General features: G+C 55.3%; 2 protein-coding genes across 3 annotated transcripts in view; both read left to right on the plus strand.

Annotated features, from left to right (window-relative positions):
* DDR2 (discoidin domain receptor tyrosine kinase 2) overlaps positions 1-6,881 on the plus strand; it is a 7,929-nt gene extending 1,048 nt beyond the window's left edge. The window contains exons 2-17 of one of the 2 annotated variants that reach the window (XM_042873762.1): positions 906-1,006; positions 1,576-1,678; positions 1,779-2,010; positions 2,084-2,231; positions 2,299-2,404; positions 2,516-2,699; positions 2,766-3,009; positions 3,307-3,369; positions 3,520-3,650; positions 3,969-4,179; positions 4,309-4,532; positions 4,651-4,787; positions 5,018-5,209; positions 5,289-5,523; positions 5,781-5,930; positions 6,379-6,881. In XM_042873762.1, coding sequence (XP_042729696.1) covers positions 916-1,006; positions 1,576-1,678; positions 1,779-2,010; positions 2,084-2,231; positions 2,299-2,404; positions 2,516-2,699; positions 2,766-3,009; positions 3,307-3,369; positions 3,520-3,650; positions 3,969-4,179; positions 4,309-4,532; positions 4,651-4,787; positions 5,018-5,209; positions 5,289-5,523; positions 5,781-5,930; positions 6,379-6,516 — 2,589 coding nt within the window. In that variant the 5' untranslated portion in view covers positions 906-915 and the 3' untranslated portion in view covers positions 6,517-6,881. The remainder of the gene's footprint in view (positions 1-905; positions 1,007-1,575; positions 1,679-1,778; positions 2,011-2,083; positions 2,232-2,298; positions 2,405-2,515; positions 2,700-2,765; positions 3,010-3,306; positions 3,370-3,519; positions 3,651-3,968; positions 4,180-4,308; positions 4,533-4,650; positions 4,788-5,017; positions 5,210-5,288; positions 5,524-5,780; positions 5,931-6,378) is intronic. The other variant, XM_042873763.1, reaches the window with a different exon arrangement.
* A 225-nt stretch (positions 6,882-7,106) lies between these two features.
* HSD17B7 (hydroxysteroid 17-beta dehydrogenase 7) lies at positions 7,107-13,356 on the plus strand. The gene is made up of 9 exons (XM_042874175.1): positions 7,107-7,214; positions 7,294-7,497; positions 7,624-7,716; positions 8,405-8,519; positions 9,048-9,242; positions 9,666-9,770; positions 11,114-11,170; positions 11,657-11,755; positions 12,400-13,356. Exons 1-9 carry the CDS (start codon positions 7,180-7,182, stop codon positions 12,493-12,495), a joined length of 999 nt encoding a protein of 332 aa, XP_042730109.1. The 5' UTR covers positions 7,107-7,179; the 3' UTR covers positions 12,496-13,356.
* The last annotated feature ends 6,203 nt before the right edge of the window (positions 13,357-19,559 follow it).

A 19,559-nucleotide genomic window follows, 5' to 3' on the forward strand; every position in this document is an offset into this window, starting at 1 on the left:
GGTCAGAAAACTTCAGCAAAGCTGTTCAGACAGAGTGGTCACTTTTGTCAGAGTGGTGGAACAAAACCCATTTCCAGCTGCTCAGTACCTCTGCCTGTGCCACCGTCCTGCTGCTGCCCCTGGTGGGACCGCCAGTGCTTTCTGTGTCTGCCCAAATAGAAACCCGGCGCCTTCAGAGACAGCGGCATCTGGTCCCCTGATGCTGACAGGGTTTACTCAGCCTGAAAGAATAGTGGGAAAAATGTCTGCAGATGTCCCTTGGAATGCAGAAGGAAATTGAGATTTTAGCGTTGGAGGAGTTGGCCATTACCAGCGGGAGCCTTGCGCTCGCCCGGAGCCATGTGGTCAAAGCTCCAGGCTGGCAGCTCGGCCCGCTCCCTGCATTTTCCAAGCTGTCAGCAGGAAAAAGGGCAACAACATACGTGCTTTTCCAAAAGGGAGAGAAGAAAAGGGAAAGAAAGGATTGCTGTAAGTCAGGGGTTGTGTTTGTGCTGCTGTGGAACTCTCCCTTAGCACACGGGCTGTGCTCGCTGCATCCTGCCTCTGTTCCAGCAGCGCCAAGCTCGGCTCTGCCACGAGAACCATCTCAGTAAATACCCTATAAATCTCAGGCAATTACCTGTTATTATCTCTCGGAGCCAGAAGGCAAGGAAACTATGCTCTGCAATGTGATACTGCTGCCATACAAGATCAGGTTGTGCAATGCCTTGCTTTTATGGCCATCCCTTGTGCTTCTGCCTTTGGGTTCAGGACTATGCCAGTCCTGAACTGGGCTGCTGGAGGCTTCATGTGGCTCTCATGGCCCTATTGGCATTGGGGTTATGGCATCGGGGTGCCTCTGAGTGCAGGGGATGTTCAGTCCATCCCAGCAGCAGTGCTGTGACCCTCTGGTCGTGTCTCTGCAGGACTCTCGTCATGCCGGCCCTGCCCAGAGCTGCCCTGCTGCTGCTGCTACTGCTGCTGCTGCTGTGCAGCCTGCTGGCAGCCAGAGCCCAGGTCAACCCCGGTAAGTGGAAGCTGGGCAGCAGCCAGAGGCTACGGGGCTGGGGCACAGCCTCTGGTAGGGCCACGGGTATGTCTCAGCCAGGTTTACAGTTTGGGAACTCAGTGGGCTGCCTTGCAGCGCGTGCCAAGTTGTGCAGGGAGGCACACACCACTCTGTGCCCACCCCTCCACATGAGACCACAGTGTGCTCCACTGGGGCTTGGCATTGCCCAGCTCTGCACTGCTTCATGCCCTCTGGTTGCGGGGGGAGTGCTGCGGGCTGGAGCTGGCAGTGAGATGGTAAACAGGGCCAGACAAGTGGCCTTTCAGCAGCGCTCCTGGCAGCCAGGTGTGAAATAACAACCCCTTGGGAGTGGTGTGGATGTAGTGCTGCACAGGGGATGCAGCCCACCCGCCCATCCTGGTACTTTTCCACTCCCTTCGAGGCAGGCGGGTGGGTGAGCACCTGATTTGACCGATATGTAGGCCGGGGAGCAGCATGGCCAAGAGCAGGGGGCTGCAAGTGGAATTTGGGGTGAGTAGAGTCTGGATGGAGGCCTCTCCCACCACTGCTTATGTGCTTTTTGGCAGCTGTGTGCCGGTACCCCCTGGGAATGTCAGGTGGGCACATCCCCGATGAGGACATCTCAGCCTCCAGCCAGTGGTCCGAGTCCACAGCTGCCAAGTATGGACGGTGAGTGTGGGCATGGGCAGGGAGGGCTGAGAAGGGGCAGGATCTGCTGGGGCATGAGGTTGACAATGGCCACCTCTGAGCCCTCCCCATGCCATCTCAGGCTGGACTCGGAGGAGGGCGATGGTGCCTGGTGCCCCGAGATCCCAGTAGAGCCTGACGACTTGAAGGAGTTCCTGCAGATCGACCTGCGTGCCCTGCACTTCATCACCCTGGTGGGCACCCAGGGCCGTCACGCTGGGGGGCACGGCAACGAGTTTGCCCCTATGTACAAGATCAACTACAGCCGGGATGGCACCCGCTGGATCTCTTGGCGGAACCGGCATGGGAAACAGGTGAGGAGGCTGCAGGGCATGGCCCACCCCATGCCTCAGCACCTCGTTTTGCCCACTGGGTTCTGTCCCCTAGGTCCTGGATGGAAACTCCAACCCCTACGACATCGTCCTCAAGGACCTGGAGCCACCACTTATTGCGCGCTTCGTCCGTTTCATCCCTGTCACCGACCACTCCATGAACGTGTGCCTGCGCGTGGAGCTGTACGGCTGTGCATGGCTTGGTGGGTGCCTGTCTGTCTGTCTGCCTATCCACCTATTGGGGCTGGGCTTACTGTCTCTTCCCCACAGACGGGCTGGTGTCCTACAGTGCTCCGGCCGGGCAGCAGCTCGTCCTACCCAGCGGTACCATCATTTACCTGAACGACTCTGTGTATGATGGGGCCTTCGGGTACAGGTGAGGACCAGAGTCTTGGGCAGGAATCAGAGGGTCTCATGGTAGAGCTCACCTGGTGGGAGTAAAGGTATGGCATACAGAGTCATACATGTGGCCCCTGTCCCACACCAGCATGACGGAGGGCCTGGGCCAGCTGACAGATGGCGTGTCGGGGCTGGATGACTTCACACAGACCCACGAGTACCACGTGTGGCCAGGCTATGACTATGTGGGCTGGCGCAATGAGAGCACTGCCGGCGGCTACGTGGAGATCACCTTCGAGTTTGACCGCATCAGGAACTTCACCACAATGAAGGTCCGCATGCCCCGCGCTCCCTGTCCCCGTCCCCTCCGTGTGCCACGCTGACGGGTTGCTCCACAGGTGCACTGCAACAACATGTTCGCCAAAGGGGTGAAGATCTTCAAGGAGGTGCAGTGCTATTTCCGATCCGATGCCAGCGAGTGGGAGCCCAACGCCATCTCCTCGGTGCTGGTACTGGACGATGTCAACCCCAGTGCCCGCTTCGTCACCGTGCCCCTGCTGCACCGCATGGCCAGTGCCATCAAGTGCCAGTACTACTTTGCTGACACCTGGATGATGTTCAGCGAGATCACCTTCCAGTCGGGTACCACTGCCTTGCAGGGTCCTCCTGGGGCTCGTGGGGAAAGCAGGGCTGCGGGGTGCTTGTTGTTCCTGTCCTTAGAACGGTTGGAAAAGACCTCTAAGATCAGCTAGTCCAACCACCAACCAATCCCAAGTGTGCCAACTAAACCATGTCCTTCAGTGCCACATCTCAGATGCAGGTGGTTCTTGAACACCTCCACCCCGAGCAGCCTGTGCCAATGCCTCACCACTATTTCAGAGAAGGAATTTTTCCTAATATCCAACCCATCCTTGACAATCTTCTCTTCTCTCTTGCCAGATGCAGCCATGTACAACAACTCAGCAGTTCCCCCAGAGATGCCCATGGCCCCCACCACATACGGTAAGGCACCAAAAAGCAACTTGCACCAAACCTGGTGGAGGCAGGGGTCACCTTCTCTTGGGAAGATCTGCCTCATCCGATGGAGAAAAAGGTGGAGGGTTTGTCCCCTCACCCCAGTGTGACCAAGCGTGTATTGTCCCCTCCCGCCAGACCCCACACTCAAGATGGATGACAGCAACACACGCATCCTGATCGGGTGCCTGGTGGCAATCATCTTCATCCTGGTGGCCATCATAGTCATCATTCTGTGGCGGCAGTTCTGGCAGAAGATGCTGGAGAAGGTGAGTGCACATGGGACAGCTGCAGGGCCTCTATGCCACCCCCAGCTAGTTGAGGTGACCATTCCAAATGCTTCTCCATTGGGCCAGATGACAGAGGGGGACATGCTGAGGGGGTATGCAAGGACATGCGCCCTCCCCAGTTCCACCATTATGGGACAGGGCACAAGAGAGGGGCTCTGAGCATGGGCTCAGGGTTAGCCATGGCTGTGGTGACGGGATCTGCTGTTGGGACAGAGTGTACAGAGCCCAGGGGACCCCAGGGGATAGCATGCACCGGGGTCCTATCCCAGCTCTTTCCTCCCTCACCCACTCCCACAGGCATCACGGAGGATGCTGGATGATGAGATGACCGTCAGCCTCTCCCTGCCCAGTGAATCCAGCATGTTCAACCACAATCGCTCCTCCTCCTCCAGCGAGCACGAGTCCAATTCCACCTACGACCGCATATTTCCCTTGGGTCCGGATTACCAGGAGCCCTCACGCCTGATTCGGAAGCTGCCTGAGTTCACGGCGGGTGAGGAGGATACGGGTAAGGAATGGGAGATCCTCCTGGACTCACTGCAGTGCTGCAGTGTGATGGGCATAGTGCTGGGTGGGAGCTGCCCAATGTCCTGTGGGCTGCACGCCCATGGCAGGATCGTCCCCACTGTCTCCCCAGGCTGCAGTGGCCTTGTGAAGCCATCCCCAGCCAGTGGCCCCGAGGGTGTCCCGCATTACGCCGAGGCTGAGATTGTGAACCTGCAGGGCGTCACGGGTGGCAACACTTACTCGGTGCCAGCCCTCACCATGGACCTGCTGTCTGGCAAGGACGTGGCCGTTGAGGAGTTCCCCAGGAAGCTGCTGACCTTCAAGGAGAAACTAGGAGAGGGCCAGTTTGGGGAGGTGAGCTGGAGCTGGCAGGCACAAAGCCTCTGTGGGCTGGGATAGATGGAGCTGGTCCTTATGGTGACCAAAGGAGACCAGTGCTGGAGGTGATACCCATTTGTGGCCCCTTTCCCAGGTTCATCTCTGTGAGGTGGAGGGGATGGAGAAGTTCGCAGACAAGGAATTCACCCTGGAGGGCTTGGATGCCAGCCCCAACTGCCCCGTTCTAGTGGCTGTGAAGATGCTGCGGGCCGATGCCAACAAGAATGCCAGGTACTGCTCTCATAGCACAGCCCCTAGTGGGACAACTGTATCCTCTGGGCAGTGTCCCCAGCTTCCAGCACACTTATGTGCCACGGGTCCTTCCCATCCCCTGCCCACAGAGCCCATCCCACGCCACCCCCAGGCCAAGGGGAGGGTCCCCCTGCCACGTCCTTTGATTATCAGGCACTTCACCCCACCGTGCTGGGGTGTCTGATTCCTGTGGTTTCTGTTCGGGAAAGGAATGATTTCCTGAAGGAAATCAAGATCATGTCACGGCTCAAGGACCCCAACATCATCCGACTGCTGGCAGTATGCATCACAGATGACCCGCTGTGCATGATCACTGAGTACATGGAGAACGGTGACCTCAACCAGTTTCTGTCCCGCCATGAGGCACAGAGCCCTCCCGACGCCCAGGTGCCCACCATCAGGTAGTGCTGTGGGTGGGGGCACAGGGACAGTGGGGGACCTGGTGTTGCCCAGCCCCTCAGCCCTGCACGGTGTCCCCAGCTACAGCGACCTGCGCTTCATGGCCACCCAGATTGCCTCTGGCATGAAGTACCTGTCCTCCCTCAACTTCGTGCACCGTGACCTGGCAACGCGCAACTGCCTGGTGGGCAAGAGGTACACCATCAAGATCGCCGACTTCGGCATGAGCCGGAACCTCTACAGCGGGGACTACTACCGCATCCAGGGCCGCGCCGTGCTGCCCATCCGCTGGATGTCCTGGGAGAGCATCCTGCTGGTACGGCCAAGTGTCATGGGTCAGCCTGTGGGGTCTTCATCTTGGATGGGTCACGCCCTGTGCCTGGTGGGTGGCCTTGGGAGACACAAGGGGAAAGAGATCCCTTTGGGAGACGGGATGAGAGCTTTGCGGTCATGCGCTGTTCCCATGCTGGGCATGGAGCTGGGAGGTTCAGGAGGCTTTGATCTCCAGGCATTAGGAGTCGTGGAGCTGTAGGGTGTTGCACATCCCAATCCCGCTCTGCTTACCCCTGCCAGGGCAAATTCACCACGGCCAGTGATGTGTGGGCATTTGGTGTGACACTGTGGGAGACCTTCACGCTGTGCCGGGAGCAGCCTTACTCACAGCTGTCTGATGAGCAGGTCATCGAGAACACCGGAGAGTTCTTCCGGGACCAGGGCCGGCAGGTAGGAATGGAACAGGCAGTGCCGGGTGGGAGCTGCAGGTCTGGGGAGAATAATAGAACCATAGAGTCATCAAGGTTGGAAAAGACCGCTAAGATCGCTTTGTCCAACCATCAAACCATCAGGACGCTAAGGGGATGGATGGGGAGTTTGGCAGCTCTTTGCCATGAACACAAAGTCCTGGTGGATGGGGGAATTGGGCACCCTAGGGCCAGTATGGTGAGGCAGTGGCACAGGTTGCCTAGAGAGGTGGTGGGTGCCCCATCCCTGGAGACACCCAAGGTCAGGCAGGATGGGGCTCTGAGCATCTGATGGAGCTGTGGGTGTCCCCTGTTCAGGGGAGTGGGACCAGATGGCCTTCTAACTCAAACGATTCCGTGATTTTATGATTTTGCTGTTGTCCGTTGGTAGTACATGGTGCTAAGTCTCTCTTTTTCCTTTTATTTTGAAGACGTACCTTCCCAAGCCTGCATTGTGCCCTGATTCTGTTTATAAGCTAATGCTGAGCTGCTGGAGACGGGACACTAAAGACCGTCCGTCCTTCCAGGACCTGCACCGCCAGCTGCAGGAGGCGGCCACCGAGGAGTGACCCTGTGCTCAGCGGGCACCACTTCCCAGGAGGAGAGCCCCAGTGCGGCAGGGGAGCACAGGGCAGCACGGCCCCGGGGCTCCGAGCTGGGAGCGCTGCGGGTTGGACAGAGGTTATTTATTGGGGACAGTGACTTTGTGGGCCCAGGACCACGTGCCTTAAGGGAAGCCATACGGTTCCTCACCGTGCACCATCAGACCCCTGCACGTGGACAGGAGGAACTGTGGATTTCAGGGTGCACGGACCCCTCTGACTTTTTTTTACACCCTTACTTCATCGCGGCACCATTTGCAGTACCCTATTGCTGAGGCATGTATATATTCAGTAGAAGCACCTGTATATACGGGAGAACCCGCTGAAGAGATGCTCGGTGTCGTGGTTTCCTTGGGGCTCCCGGGTGACACGTGGGTACGCTGCGCCCGATGGGCGGGGCGAGAGAGTGCGGAAGTGGGCGGGGTCTAACAGGCCACGCCCACAATCTCCCTCTCGCTCCGCCCCGCCTCTCGCCCCACCATCACGCCACCGGCCGTGTGGTCACGCCCCCTCCGCCTGCACCCATTGGTCGAGGAGGGAGGCGGGGCGATGACGTAGGCAGGAGGAGAGGGCGGGTAGCGGATATAGGGCAGCGGTAGCGGGCGAGCCGGGAGCGCGAACCGGACCGAGATGGAGCGAGTGGTGCTAGTGACGGGAGCCAGCGGGTGAGCGCGCGGGGCCGGAGGTCTCGGGGTGTGGGGAGGGCATTGCCTACGCTTGACGCTGAGCATCGTGCCGTTGCAGCGGCGTGGGGCTGGCGTTGTGCCGGCGGCTGCTGGGGGAGGATGGACGCATCCACCTGTGCCTCGCCTGTCGCAACACCCAGAAGGCAGAGGCCACGCGGGACCTGGTGCTGCAGGAGTACCCCGCCGCGCAGGTCTCCACCGTGGAGGTAGACCTGGGCAACCTGGCCTCCGTGCTGCGTGCTGCGCAGGAGCTGCGCTGCAGGTGAGTGGGTAACCCTGTTATCCCCACCTGATCCCCCCCATCTGACCTTCTCTCCCCCCTGCTTTCCCCATCTGACCCCCCGTGTCCCTCTGTGCTGCTCACCCTGCTGTCCTGCTCTCCCTACAGGTTCCAGCGCCTGGACTTTGTCTACCTCAATGCCGGCATCATGCCCAACCCTCATGTGAACTTCAAGGCCCTGTGGAAGGGGCTCCTGACCGGGTAAGGATGTGGGTGCCGCTGTGAGCTGGCCATGACTCGAGGGGTTGGTGAGCGAGGGTCCAAACTGATGGACCCTAACTCAGCATCACAGCACAGCTCAGGTTGGAAGGGATCTGCAGGTGCCCATCAGGTCAGGCTGCCCAGGATCCCGTGCAACCTGGCCTTGAATGCTTCCACAGATGGGACATCCCCAGCTCCTCTGGGTGGTCTATACCAGGGCCTTGCCACCATAAAGAAGATCCTTATGTTTGACTGGAATCCACACTTGTTCAGTTTAAAACCTTTGCCCTGGAGCACCAGGAGGTGTGGCTGTCCTCGGGGAACCCTGCGTGCTGTCTGAGCCCGGCAGTAGGGCCAGCTGTGGGCTGGAGGGGAGGTTGGTGCTCAGCCTAGGCCTGGGGAGGAGTGAGAAATACTTGCGTGTTCTTGGGGGATGAAGTGTGCTCTCACTGGGTCTTGTTTCTGTGCTTTTTTCCCAGCTGTAGGTCACAGTGTTTTGTGATGCTGTGATAGCTGGCTGCTAATGAGAGAGCTGAGCTGGGGATCAAAGTTATGAGATGGATTCTGATACAGCTGGGTGCTGAATGTAGACGCAAGGCTGCTTTCCTCATCTGCTGATAGGTCTTTGTTCCATGCCTGAGATTGGTCTTCATATCTGAATGCTCTGTTTTCTACCGTTGGTTTCCAGGAAGGTGCTCCATATGCTGACCACTGCAGAAGGCATCATGACACAGACAGACAGACTGAATGGGGACGGGCTGCAGGAGGTGTTTACCACCAACCTCTTTGGGCACTTCATCCTGGTGAGGCTGTGCGAAAGTCGGGCTGTAGGTCTGGGTAGCACAGCGCAGTGGGTGCTGATGTGGGTTCTGCCTTTCAGGTTCTGATCCTGCTGCAAGCTCAGGCCTGACAGATAAAGAATGATAGGAGAAAGGTCTCCTGCCGTGTTGAAATAGCTCTAAGTGGTCACAGAGTTGTTGTAAGGATTAATGCAATCTAAAGCTTACTGTAGTCAGTGGGTAGAGGTAAGCCAGGCACAGCTCTTTCCCTCTCCAAGGAGGCCACCAAGGCTTGGCTCTGTGGACTTCTGAGGTGTTCCTCTGAGCTGTGCAGAACACTGCTACTGCTTGTACAGCTTCCTGGGAAAACATGGGCTGAAGCTGCACCGGAGCTGTGGCTGCTTTTTCAGCGCTCCCTTCACAGCTCGGTGTGGCTCGTGTGTGGCCCATCTATGAAGGTTGGCCATTACTAGGAAAGCTGAGCTGGCAGCTTTTCGGTATGGTGAAACGATGCCATGAAGCTTTACAATTGTGGTGACAATTCTTCTTCAGATTCGTCAGCTCGAATCTCTGCTCTGTGGTAATGAAAAGCCATCGCGACTCATCTGGACCTCCTCCAGCAATGCAAGGGAATCTGCCTTCAGCCTGTCTGACTATCAGCATGCCAAGGGGCAGGAATCATACAGTTCCTCCAAATATGCCACTGACCTGACAAGTGTGGTTCTGAACAGGAAATTTAATAAGCAGGTGACAATGGGATTTGTGTGTCTGAAGGACTTAATGAGCAGCTACTATTTGTAATTATTGTTACATTGTTGTTGCCTTGCTGCATTAGTTTGCAGCAATCAGATATGTGCCTTAATGCATGTGTAGGAACTGGCTGTGGCTGCACTGGTGGGGCATGCAGGCTGCCAGCCACAGGTCTTCCTGCTTGAGCCATCCACTACAGGGTATTTCTGATAGCAGAAGCTTTTAGGAGAGGTTCCTACCTTGCAAGCTTTAATTTTCTATTGAAACCAAAGAATTGGTCTTAAAGAGCAAAGGGCTGAAGTGCTGGCCACTCTTCTCAGGTGCATGTGCCCACTTGAGGCATAGATTCTGCCAGAGGGAGGGGGTAGGAGCCCTTCTTTACTGTTCTGTAGTTACAAACTGACTGTTTCTTTTCTGCAGGGTCTGTATTCCAGTGTTGTTTGTCCTGGCCTCGTTATGTCCAACATGACCTTCCGAATTTTGCCAGTTTTTCTGTGGGTGCTGCTGATGCCCATCATGTTTTTGGTAAGAGGCTCTTTGCTGGTTTGAAGGAGCTCTTTGGAGCAGCCTGCTTGTGGCTTCTCACTACTATTATGGCTCTGTAGCTTTTCAGTTGAATTGGGAAGCCATGCCCTGTGTGGGCAACTTGCTGACTTGTTCAAGGGGCTGGTGGTTCCTCAAAGCAACCCTCTGGCCTTCTGGAGCAGCAGGTTTCCTGGGAGGAGAGAGATGGCAGTCTCCTTCTCTAGGAGCTTCTTGGAGCATGGGGCGCAGAGGGGAGAGTTAATGACACCCCTTTAACCTACACCAGATCGGTGCTGCTGCTCTTGTTATGTGCTCTGACACAGCCTGTTGTCTGGAGTGGCTTTCAGGGCTTACTCTTGAGTGTCTGCTTCTTGTGGGCTGCTCTTCCAGTGAAGGTGCAAAGCACGGCTTGGAGAATGGAAGGGAAAGGCCTTGCTGCATCTGCTTGGCACTGGGAGGAAGGCACTGCTGGTGTCTTTATTCTGCTGTAGGTTCCCTGTGGGAAGGAGAAACAGAAGGTGTATTCAGATCTTGCCAATCTGCCCTTGGGTACTGTGGGTCCTGGTTTTTCCAGCAGAGCTTCTCAAAGCAGCTCTGCTGCTGGGAAGTACTGCACACAGATAGAGCTCAGCCTTTCAGTTGCAGCAGCATCAGCAAGACTCTCAGTACCAGGCTGGTGTGGGCTTGCAAAATAACATGGTTTTCAGCAGTAGTGGAGTTCTGGACGAAACTTGTCCCTCATTCCTTGACATGCTGTTTGTTTTTGCAACAGTCTTTGACTTTCTTAGAGGCACAGAAAGAACACCCAAAAAATGCCAAGTTGTTTGCTCTCTGTCCCTTCTCCCGCTCCCCAAAGGCTGCCTTTGCATTTGTTCCTGTAGCTTCGGCTTTCTAGACTCAGTGCAGCTCTGGCCCTGCTGCAGGATGCCTGCCCCAGCTGTCTGAGCAGGCAGTGGCTGATCCTGGCAGATCACCTTTCTCCTGTCAATGGAGAAGGCAGTGCCTTCTCACTTGTCCTCAGCGCTGATGGTGTTGTGGACCCATTTGGTCTCCAGCCATATCACAGCCACACAGGGCGGGAGGCAAAGTGTCTGTGGGATGTGTGCTTGCCTTGTTGCCTGCCTCCTTCTGCCTATGGAGTGAGGCTTGCTGGTCTGGTGGGTGGCCCAGGGAACCAAGCTTGTGGGGACAGAGGGATGCTTCAGTTCCAAGTGTGCAGCATTGACTGGAGGCAGCCTTGAAAGCATTTCTACCCTTGCTAGATGGTCTTGTTGTTGGGCTTGTCAAAGAAACCTTGGGTCAAAATACTGATTCTTTCTTGTATATCTTTTTTCCTCCATCAGATACGTTTCTTTGCCAAGACTTACACTCTGACACCGTATAATGGAGCAGAAGCTCATGTAAGTGCTTCACTATTTAATTAAACAGCTCTCTCTCTAGGATAGCTCTTCCCAGCACCTGCAGACTCTAACTAAGATGCCCTCTACAGGGCTGGGGTCTGTGTGCTGGATTTATTCTCTGAATCCCTTACAGCAGGAAGTGCTGGGAGACCAGAAGTGACCAGGGCTGATCCCACAGGTCTCTTTGTCAGGTGTCCAGAGAATGGAGGATTTAGGCAAACTAAACTCTGCCCCTTTTTTCCCTAATGGGGAGGGTGTTGCCCTGCCTTTTTGCTGTCAAACCACAGGCGCATAGCCAGAGGGCAATGCAGGTTGAAGTAGGTTGAAGCTGAGGGCAGCCAGTTTGGAATTTCTTCTCCAGGTATCTAGTCTCCCCATGCTTAATGAAAGCACTCGTGGTGTTTTCACTCGTGTCATCCAGAAGCAGGGTCCTTACCTATAGGTTTGGTTGGGACTGCCTGCATGACTCTGTGCTGTTCTTCCTAGGTGTGGCTGTTCAAGCAGAAGCCGGAATACCTGGATCCACTTGTCAAGTACCACAGCTGTACCTCTGGACTGGGGAAGAACTTTGTGGAGCCTAGAAAGGTGAACAGAGCAACAGCCTCCTGCTGTGGGGACTTGGCTTGGCTGGGGTCCTGCTGTGTGCTGCCTGGTACAGAGCAGAAGGGTTGGTGATGGAGGTCCTGGGGCTGGAGAGGAAGCTAGCTGTGTGCTGAGCAGCAGAGAGAGATGTGGAACTATCTATGAGGTTTTCCTGGAGTACCACATCTGCCATCCTCATACTGGAGTCTGTAAGCTCTTAGGACCAGCCAGGAGGGTTTGTGTTGGTTTCTGTTCTACCTGTTCCTTAATTGGGCAATCCCCCCTCTGTTGGGCTGGGGGGGAAGATGGGAACAAAGGCAACAGTAAGTACTTCTGATGTCAGCTGACATTCAGGTGGTAGCAGGGGAATGTGGGAACTGGAGGTGCTTTGGTCTCTGACAATGTGTCATGGTTGAGACTGCTGCACCACAAGCTTGACTTGAACAGGCTCTGTGTATGACCTGGTCTCTTGGCAATGAAGATCTTGCTCAGAACAGGATCAGTGTGATATGATGCTTCCCCACGATGTGCTCTGTGCTCTGGAGATGGATGCCTCTGGGTGCCACACTAGAGAATCCAGAGCTGCCCTCAGTATCCGTACAGACCACCAACAATGACGTCTCAGTGCCCTTCTTATTCTTTTCCAGCTTGATGTGGATGAAGAAACTGCTGAGAAATTTTACCAGAAGCTGTTGGAACTGGAGGAGCAAACTCTAGAGAAATATGGCGATCTCCTAGATTAAATAAAACTCATTCTCAGTGAGTTAAGGCTTCTATCAGTAACATGGGCTTCCTTCATTCTGGTGCTACTTGGGGTGCCTGCTCTTCTGTGAGCATATGGCTTCAGCACTGATCTTCCTTCTCTAAAGAAGGCGAACAGTTCCTGAAAATGGGAATGTGAGAACTGAAGAAGAATACTTAGTCTTTCTGGTATGGGATTTTTCTGGCGTAAAACTGGAGACCTAGCGTAGGTGGAAATTGTCCTAACACAGCTGTGAGGCGTTGTCTTCTAAAAACATGACTGAACTGTGTACAGCTCAAGAGGAGCCTCAAAACATGGTTTGAATGTGGCTTGGTGTGGGGAAGGCAACAGCCTGGGGTGCTGCTGTGAGTTGTGGCTCCACCAGTCCTTCGAGATGGTTTGAACTCATGACCTGTGGGAAATCCTGACGTACTTGAAGGCCCAACTTCAGCTGAGCTGCTTCTGTTTGCACCCCAGAGCTTGGGCCAGCATTCTGAGGGGCTGGCAAGATTGAGCCTTGCTGAAGCTCAGGCTGTGTATGCCCTGAGGCAAAGCTCCTGAAAAAAGAGGGAATGGTACCTCTTGCCTCCACTGTGAGGTTAGATGCTGTTTGGATAGCTGGAAAACATGAGCCATCCCTTGGATTTGGGGCCCTATGTTCTAGCCATGACTGACTGGGAAGGCTGAGGCTGTTGAAGTTAGCTGGGTTTCAGGGCCTGACTGCTCTGTCTGTTGCAAGAATGAGGTCACCCTATTATTTATATCTATTTAACTGTCTTTTTAATAAGTATTCTTTCTGTTACCTATCTTGCGAGTACCTGGTGTACTTTCAATGCTGCAACAAATAAATAATCAGCACTCACTTGTCCTTGCTATGATGGAGTTTTTGGTGCGATACGGGATGTGGGGAGGGAGGGCATACCTGTGTGTAGCAGGGAAGTGAGGGGTCCCCCAGAGCAGCCTGCTCGTGTGCCTTCTAATTAATGCCAGGCATTAGTAAGTTCTGAGGACTTCGATGTGGTTTTGTACATTGAACGTTTGTCTGAGACAATTTCCTCGCTTCAAGTACTTGAGACAAGTGGATGTCTCCAGCACTTACTCACCTACCTTGTCCCATAACTAGTGATTAATTACTGTGCTACTGGGAACGCTGGCTGTGCCCAGGCACTGCCCTGGGGTAGGCAGGAGCTGGCAGGAAGGTTCAGCATGTAAAGGCTCTGACTTCTGTAAAGCAGATGGAGCGTGTGCTTGTGTGAGCCTTCAGTTAAGCACAGGAAAGGCTGTCCTGGGCCGACCTGGCCTCTAGCTTTGTTCAACAGAACCTCTCAGGGCTGTAATCCCGCTTTTCTGGGCAGGAAAGGAGGTAATGATAGCAAGCCAGTGGCTGGCTGCCCGCCTCCCCTTGAGCTGCGTACCTTGTCTTACAACACTATTTGGCTTCTTGTTCTAGAGAGTAATTAAGCCTTTCCCTTAACTGGCTTTAGACGTGTTTCTTAAACACTGCAGTGCTTCTGCCCTGGGATTTGCTACCCACTACAGCTTTCAGATTCTCATAGCCAGAGACACTCCATCATTCCTCATACTATGGATGCTGTGCCCTGCTCTGACAGCTCTTTCTTAGCTTCTTTGGGGTGTAATATATGGAGCAGCAGATACTGCTCACAACAGTCTGACACAATGCATCATGAAATGAGTGCAGCTTGTGGGAGGTGGGAAGCAGAGGGTTCTTATGCCAAGGTAATCACAGGTGTTGTTTGTGCCTTCTCTCAGAGCCAGCTGCATGGCTTGATATAGAGTAAGGAATGCGTGCAGTCCTGACACCATAGCTGTGATGGTGTGAGGACTTGAATGCAGTGGGATCTAGAGAAGTCAGCTTTCCATCAGCTGGAAGTCAGCTACAAGGGGGAATGGTCTTAAACTGAGACAAGGGAGGTTTAGGTTAGATATTAGGAGGAAGATTTTCACCCAGAGGGTGGTGATGCACTAGAACAGGTTGCCCAAGGAGGTTGTGGATGCGCTGGAGGCATTCAAGGCCAGGCTGGATGTGGCTCTGGGCAGCCTGGTCTGGTGGTTGACGACCCCACACATGAGAGGGGGATTGAAATTTGATTATCGTTATGGTCCTTTTCAACCCAGGCCATTCTATGAACTGATATATGTGGAGAAAGCAAATGTTTTCTGGTGTGCAACCTTTTAAGCCTGGAATGAAGTAAGCAGTTTGGTTGGCAGGATGGGCACAGATGGATGACAGTAAGTGGGATCTTGGATGATTTTTCTTGTATGCGCTTGAGTTGCACATTTCTTGGAGAAGGTGAGCCTGGTGAGATGGGACACGTGCTTTATGCCTGCACAGAGGCTCTGGCTCTGTTTCTTGCTTGGCCTTCAGCTGGGAACCATGGGCAGAACCTGGTGCCTTGGAAGGGAAGCTGCCCCATGCCTGGGTGCGGCCCAGCTGCTTACTCTCCTTGTTTGGCTCCCTGGAGAGAGCGGGTCAACGTGTGTTGCTGGAGAAGCGAGGGCTGGGCTGCCCTAATTCCCTATCCCTTCTTCCTGCCCTGGTTCTGTGTTGTTCTGTGCCTTGTTCTGTCCTGCACCTGTGCCTTCGGTGCAGGAGTGGCAGGTAAAGAGGTGTTTGGGGCTGTTCTAGGCTCAAGGTGTGCCCAGGAACACTGAGTTGCTGAGCGGTTTGAGTGCATCACCCACCTTGCTCAGCTGCACCCAGAATGAGACAGTGTCCAGAATCTCAAGGTTTTGCACTGAGGCCGTCTAAAGGTGGTCTTTTCCCTTCTTGGTGACTCTGGCCCATGCCCACCTGCATGTCCTGGTTCAGGTGTCTGCCCCAGGTGCCTGAGCAGAGCCAGGCTGTGCTCTGAGCTGCTCATCTTTGGGGTTGATGGCTCCTTGTGTGCTGTTCTTGGCTAACAAGACTGTGTGTGTGTGTAGCTTTATCCCCACCTAATCCCTCTAGCTTGAGGCGCATCCAGTCATGAAACTGGTAATGGAGAAATGACAACTGGGTCAAGAAGAGCAGGCAAGTACTGCACACATCCATAAGACTCTGCCCAGCACACTTCTGTCTCCTCATCTTGCGTGCTATGGCAAAGAAGACCCAACCAATGCCAAGGTGTGAGTCAAGGGCATTGCTTGGGTTATGCACGTGGAACTGGCAAGCCCTTCATGCAGCAAAACCAGCTCTTGCCCTGAGCACACAGCCAGCTGTGACAAAGATGGGTGAAAAATGCAGGAACATGTGACAAGTGACAAGTCTGGAATGGCAACAGTGAGTCACTGCTGAAGCAGGAATCTTCTGGTTTGGGGGCTTCCAGAGATCTCTGAGGTGGGTGCTAAGCGCGAAAGCTTGCCGTGGTTGTTTCACAACATCCTGCATGGCTGGGCTGTGTGTTCCTCCTTTGCCAGCCATTATGACTGGTCTGCGGCCACTGATTTCTTAGCTGTAGAGGCAAAGGGGTTGCATTGCTCCAGATGCAGCTCAGGTCTATCACTACTTACAGCTCAGCGGCCTTTACCTATGTAGGGCACTGTAGGAGTGGGAGTGGCAGGGCTGAGGTCCTCTGGGCTTGATGAGCTCTGCTCCTCTAGCATGGAATCACCAGTAAGCAGATCGGTCCCTGTAAACAGGTGCAATGCAGCCATCGTGTTTCAAAACATCCAATATTAATCTTCCAGTGGCAGCTTTGCTGTTGGCAGTGCTTTGCAGGAGCTGCCCAGGCTAGGGGCAGACAATCATGTGCTGAAGGGCTGGGCTGCTCATGGGGAGATAAAGCCTCTCTAGGGATCCTTGCAGGAGCACAACAGCTCCGGGGAGAAGAACCAGCAGGGCACGGGGCTGGGTGGTTTTGCTGCTGGCTTTGGCTGCAGGCAGGTTCCTTGCCTGCCATTAAGGACCAAAGTAGAGACAGGATCCACCATGCTGTTTCCCTGTGCCCCCCCCACAGGCCTGCAGCTGGGCTGTGGGTGCCTTGGTGTGGCTGTCATTGCTGTCCCATGACACACAGGGCCAGGCAGGGTGACACTGGGGGTTATTAGGTCCCGGATGTGTTGCTGGGGGTACCTCGTGGTGCCGGTGGCACGTGGTGAACGTGTCCCTGTGACACCCGCCCTGTGCTCGCTGCCCACTGGTGCCAAGCTGTGCTGTGTCATCAGCCACAGCAGGTCCTGCCGGCACCCTGCATGACCCAGGGAGCCGTATCAATCACCTCTTTATCAGCCCTTGCTCATCTGCCTTTGCTCCCCACCTTTTCCGCTTGGCTGTAGAGCGTCGGAGCTCCAGGCTAGAACATGGGGTACAGGCACGTGGTGGGTCGGTTCCTGTGGGAGCTGTGGGCTGAGCTGCAGTGTCCTGAGCTTCGTGAGAGCTTGTTGAAGTAGGACAGGCGGCTCCAGCCATTTTCTGTGCTTGCTTCATGGTTCTGCTGAGTGCTGAGCACCAGCAGCTCCTGCAGAGTCTGCCTGCTTGTGTAGAGCTCTGCCTGCATTTCCCTGCAGCTCCTGAAACGAACTTCTCTCTGAGCTTGAAGTATCCCCAGGACATTTGAGTGGGGTTTTGCCTGGGAGATCAGAACGGGTTTTGCTTCCATGCTTCACCCAGCCATGAGTAGTGCTAGAAGCTGTCACCTAGGGCTTCCTCAGTCCCTGTGTCCCCTATGGGCTGTCCCCCACCAAAACAGGGACCTGGGCTCTTGGGCTGGGCGTAGGTGTTGGATAGTTTTGCCCAGCAGACTGAGCATGTTGTTCTGCTCTGCAGTGTGGGCACAAGGTGAATGTGTTTTGAAACCCAATGAGGTGGAACCTCCCATTGATCACAGGGGCTTGAGAGGTTTAATTACAGCGTGCAGTGGGGACAGTGCAAATCAGCTGGGGGAAGGCAGGATGTGTAGAGATGTGTGCATGCACTATGGGAGGAGAACAGAGGGATGAAGTGCAGATGGATGTTGGACTCTCCCCTCCATTGCCCTCTGGAGCAGCTGGAGGGCCTGGATTTCAGAGTAATATGGATACAAAGCAGAACACATGATCTGCCGCAAACTCTGTACTCAGCTGCTGTGCAGCTCAGCTTGGTGTAGGTTCTCCAAAATCCAGCTTCAAGGTGCATTTACCACGTGGAATAGAGCAGCTCAGGAAGCTGAGGGCATGTTGCAGCCTGCTGGTACAGGTAAGCATTCCTGGCTTGGACAAAGCTCCTTGCCTGGCCAGGGCACCCTGCAGAAGAATGCTGGTACAGGCGTGCCTCCTGCAGGCAACATGTTGGGCAGCTTCAGAACCAGCTACCTTCCAGGGCAGGTGTGCATTTACTGAGCACCATTTGACTCATAGACAGAAATGGAATTGTCATTGCTGAGGTCAGCTGGGAGCCACTGAAATTGCTGGACAATTCAGATTTGCGTCATTAGCTTTCCTGCATAGTCACCCAGCTCCTCGGGATGGATTTCCTCCTCCAGCAGATGAAGATGGCAGTGAGCTCTCCCTGTCCTGGCACAGAAGCCAATGCACAAAGGTCTGTGTATCACCCTCCTGCCCTCTAACCATGACCCAGGTGAGAGGCTTCTGCTGGGGCTGCCTCTAAATGCTCAGCTGGCCCTTGGGAGTGGCAGAAGCATTGCTTTCAATGAAACCCCTTGGGCTGCAGAGCTCAAGGATGTGACAGCATGCACCTTGGGTTTGTTTCTCCATATGATCCCTAGAAGGTACAGCTGGGTGACGTGGTGCACTAGGGGTGCTGCTAATGGCACCTGCCTCCAGCAGCTTTGGCCTCTTCCATCAGGATGTGGTCTGCCACTGTAGGTCATGGGACCAGAGAATGCAGGAGGTGAGGCCATGGGAAGGTGCTGGCAGCTCTGGCAATGCACCAGGCATGTGCAGGCAGTGTGTCCCACCAGGAAGGGTGGGTACCTCTCAGCTGAGGAAGTAACTGGCTGTGAAACCATGGCTCAGTGCTGAGTGTGGTGCTGGTTAACCTCTCCTTGGACCATCTGGGTGATGGAGCACCCTCAGCACAGCTGCAGATGACAAGCCTGGGAGCAGCGGCTGCTGATCCACCAAAGGCCAGTGCTGCCATCCAGAGGGACTGGAGAGGTGGGCTGGTGTGATCCTCCTGGCACTGAGCGAGGAGAAGGGCAGAGTCCTGGCCCTAGGAGGAACAAGCCCAGGCATCCCGACGTCCTGGAGAGCGGCGTTGTGGAGACGGAGCTGATGGTCCTGGGGGACACCTGGTGGACAGCCCGGCATTAGCTCCGGGACGCTCTGCGCAGCGAATTTCATCAGCGAGCATCCCAAGTCGTGCAGCGGCAGCAGCAGCTCGGCAGGGGCGGCCGTACCGCGGGATGGTGCTGCGGTGCCTCTCAGCGCGGCCCCGGGGCAGCAGCAGCAGCCGGAAGGCTCCCTTGGATCGGCTGGGCTCGGCACGGTTTGGCTCTGCACAACGCGGCACAGCATCGGGATGGCACGGCCAAGCTTTTTTGCAGCGGGGACGACCTGCTGGCTTGTGCTCAGCCGTGCCGAGCCGTGCTGTGCAGTGCCAAGCTGCACCGAGCCCTGTGAGCCCTCCCAGTGCCTGGGCTTGTTCCTCTCAGGGTCAGGACTCTGCAGTTCTCCTCGCTCAGCCCAGGAGGTTCCATCAGCCCACCTCTCCAGTCCCTCTGGATGGCAGCACCGCCCTTTGATGGATCAGCAGCCGCTGCTCCCAGGTTTGTTGTCTGCAGTTGAGTCGCATCATCCAGATCGTCCATGCGGAGGTTTAACAGCGCTGACCCCTGGCCTCCAGGGTACACTGCAAGCTGCTGGCCTCCAACTAGACCACGCTGTTCCCTTTGCCCCCTCCCTTCACGCGTCCGAACACATCAGTGAGCTTCCCCTGAGCCTTCTCCAGGCAGCTCTCAGCCTCTCCCCATGTTCGTGGCCCTTCACAGCACTCTCTTCCAAGCAGCTCCATGTCCCTCCTGTACTGTGAGGCTGGGCACTGCGCTCCTGGTGTGGCCTCAGCAGCACCAAACAGAAGGGCAGGATCACTGTGTTGAGCTGCTAGCAATACTCAGCCTGATGCAGCCC

This window comes from Lagopus leucura, unplaced genomic scaffold (genome assembly GCF_019238085.1).
Source record: "Lagopus leucura isolate 7727_CA_CO unplaced genomic scaffold, USGS_WTPT01 Super-Scaffold_100009, whole genome shotgun sequence".
Classification (NCBI taxonomy): Eukaryota; Metazoa; Chordata; class Aves; order Galliformes; family Phasianidae; genus Lagopus; species Lagopus leucura.

Bases quoted from the DNA above. Each gene is read 5' to 3' on its own strand.
- HSD17B7 (XM_042874175.1), top strand. From the start codon at position 7,180: ATGGAGCGAGTGGTGCTAGTGACGGGAGCCAGCGG. The intron at 11,171-11,656 runs GTAAGTGCTTCA...TGTTCTTCCTAG, and splicing joins ATAATGGAGCAGAAGCTCAT to GTGTGGCTGTTCAAGCAGAA. The intron at 11,756-12,399 runs GTGAACAGAGCA...ATTCTTTTCCAG, and splicing joins ACTTTGTGGAGCCTAGAAAG to CTTGATGTGGATGAAGAAAC.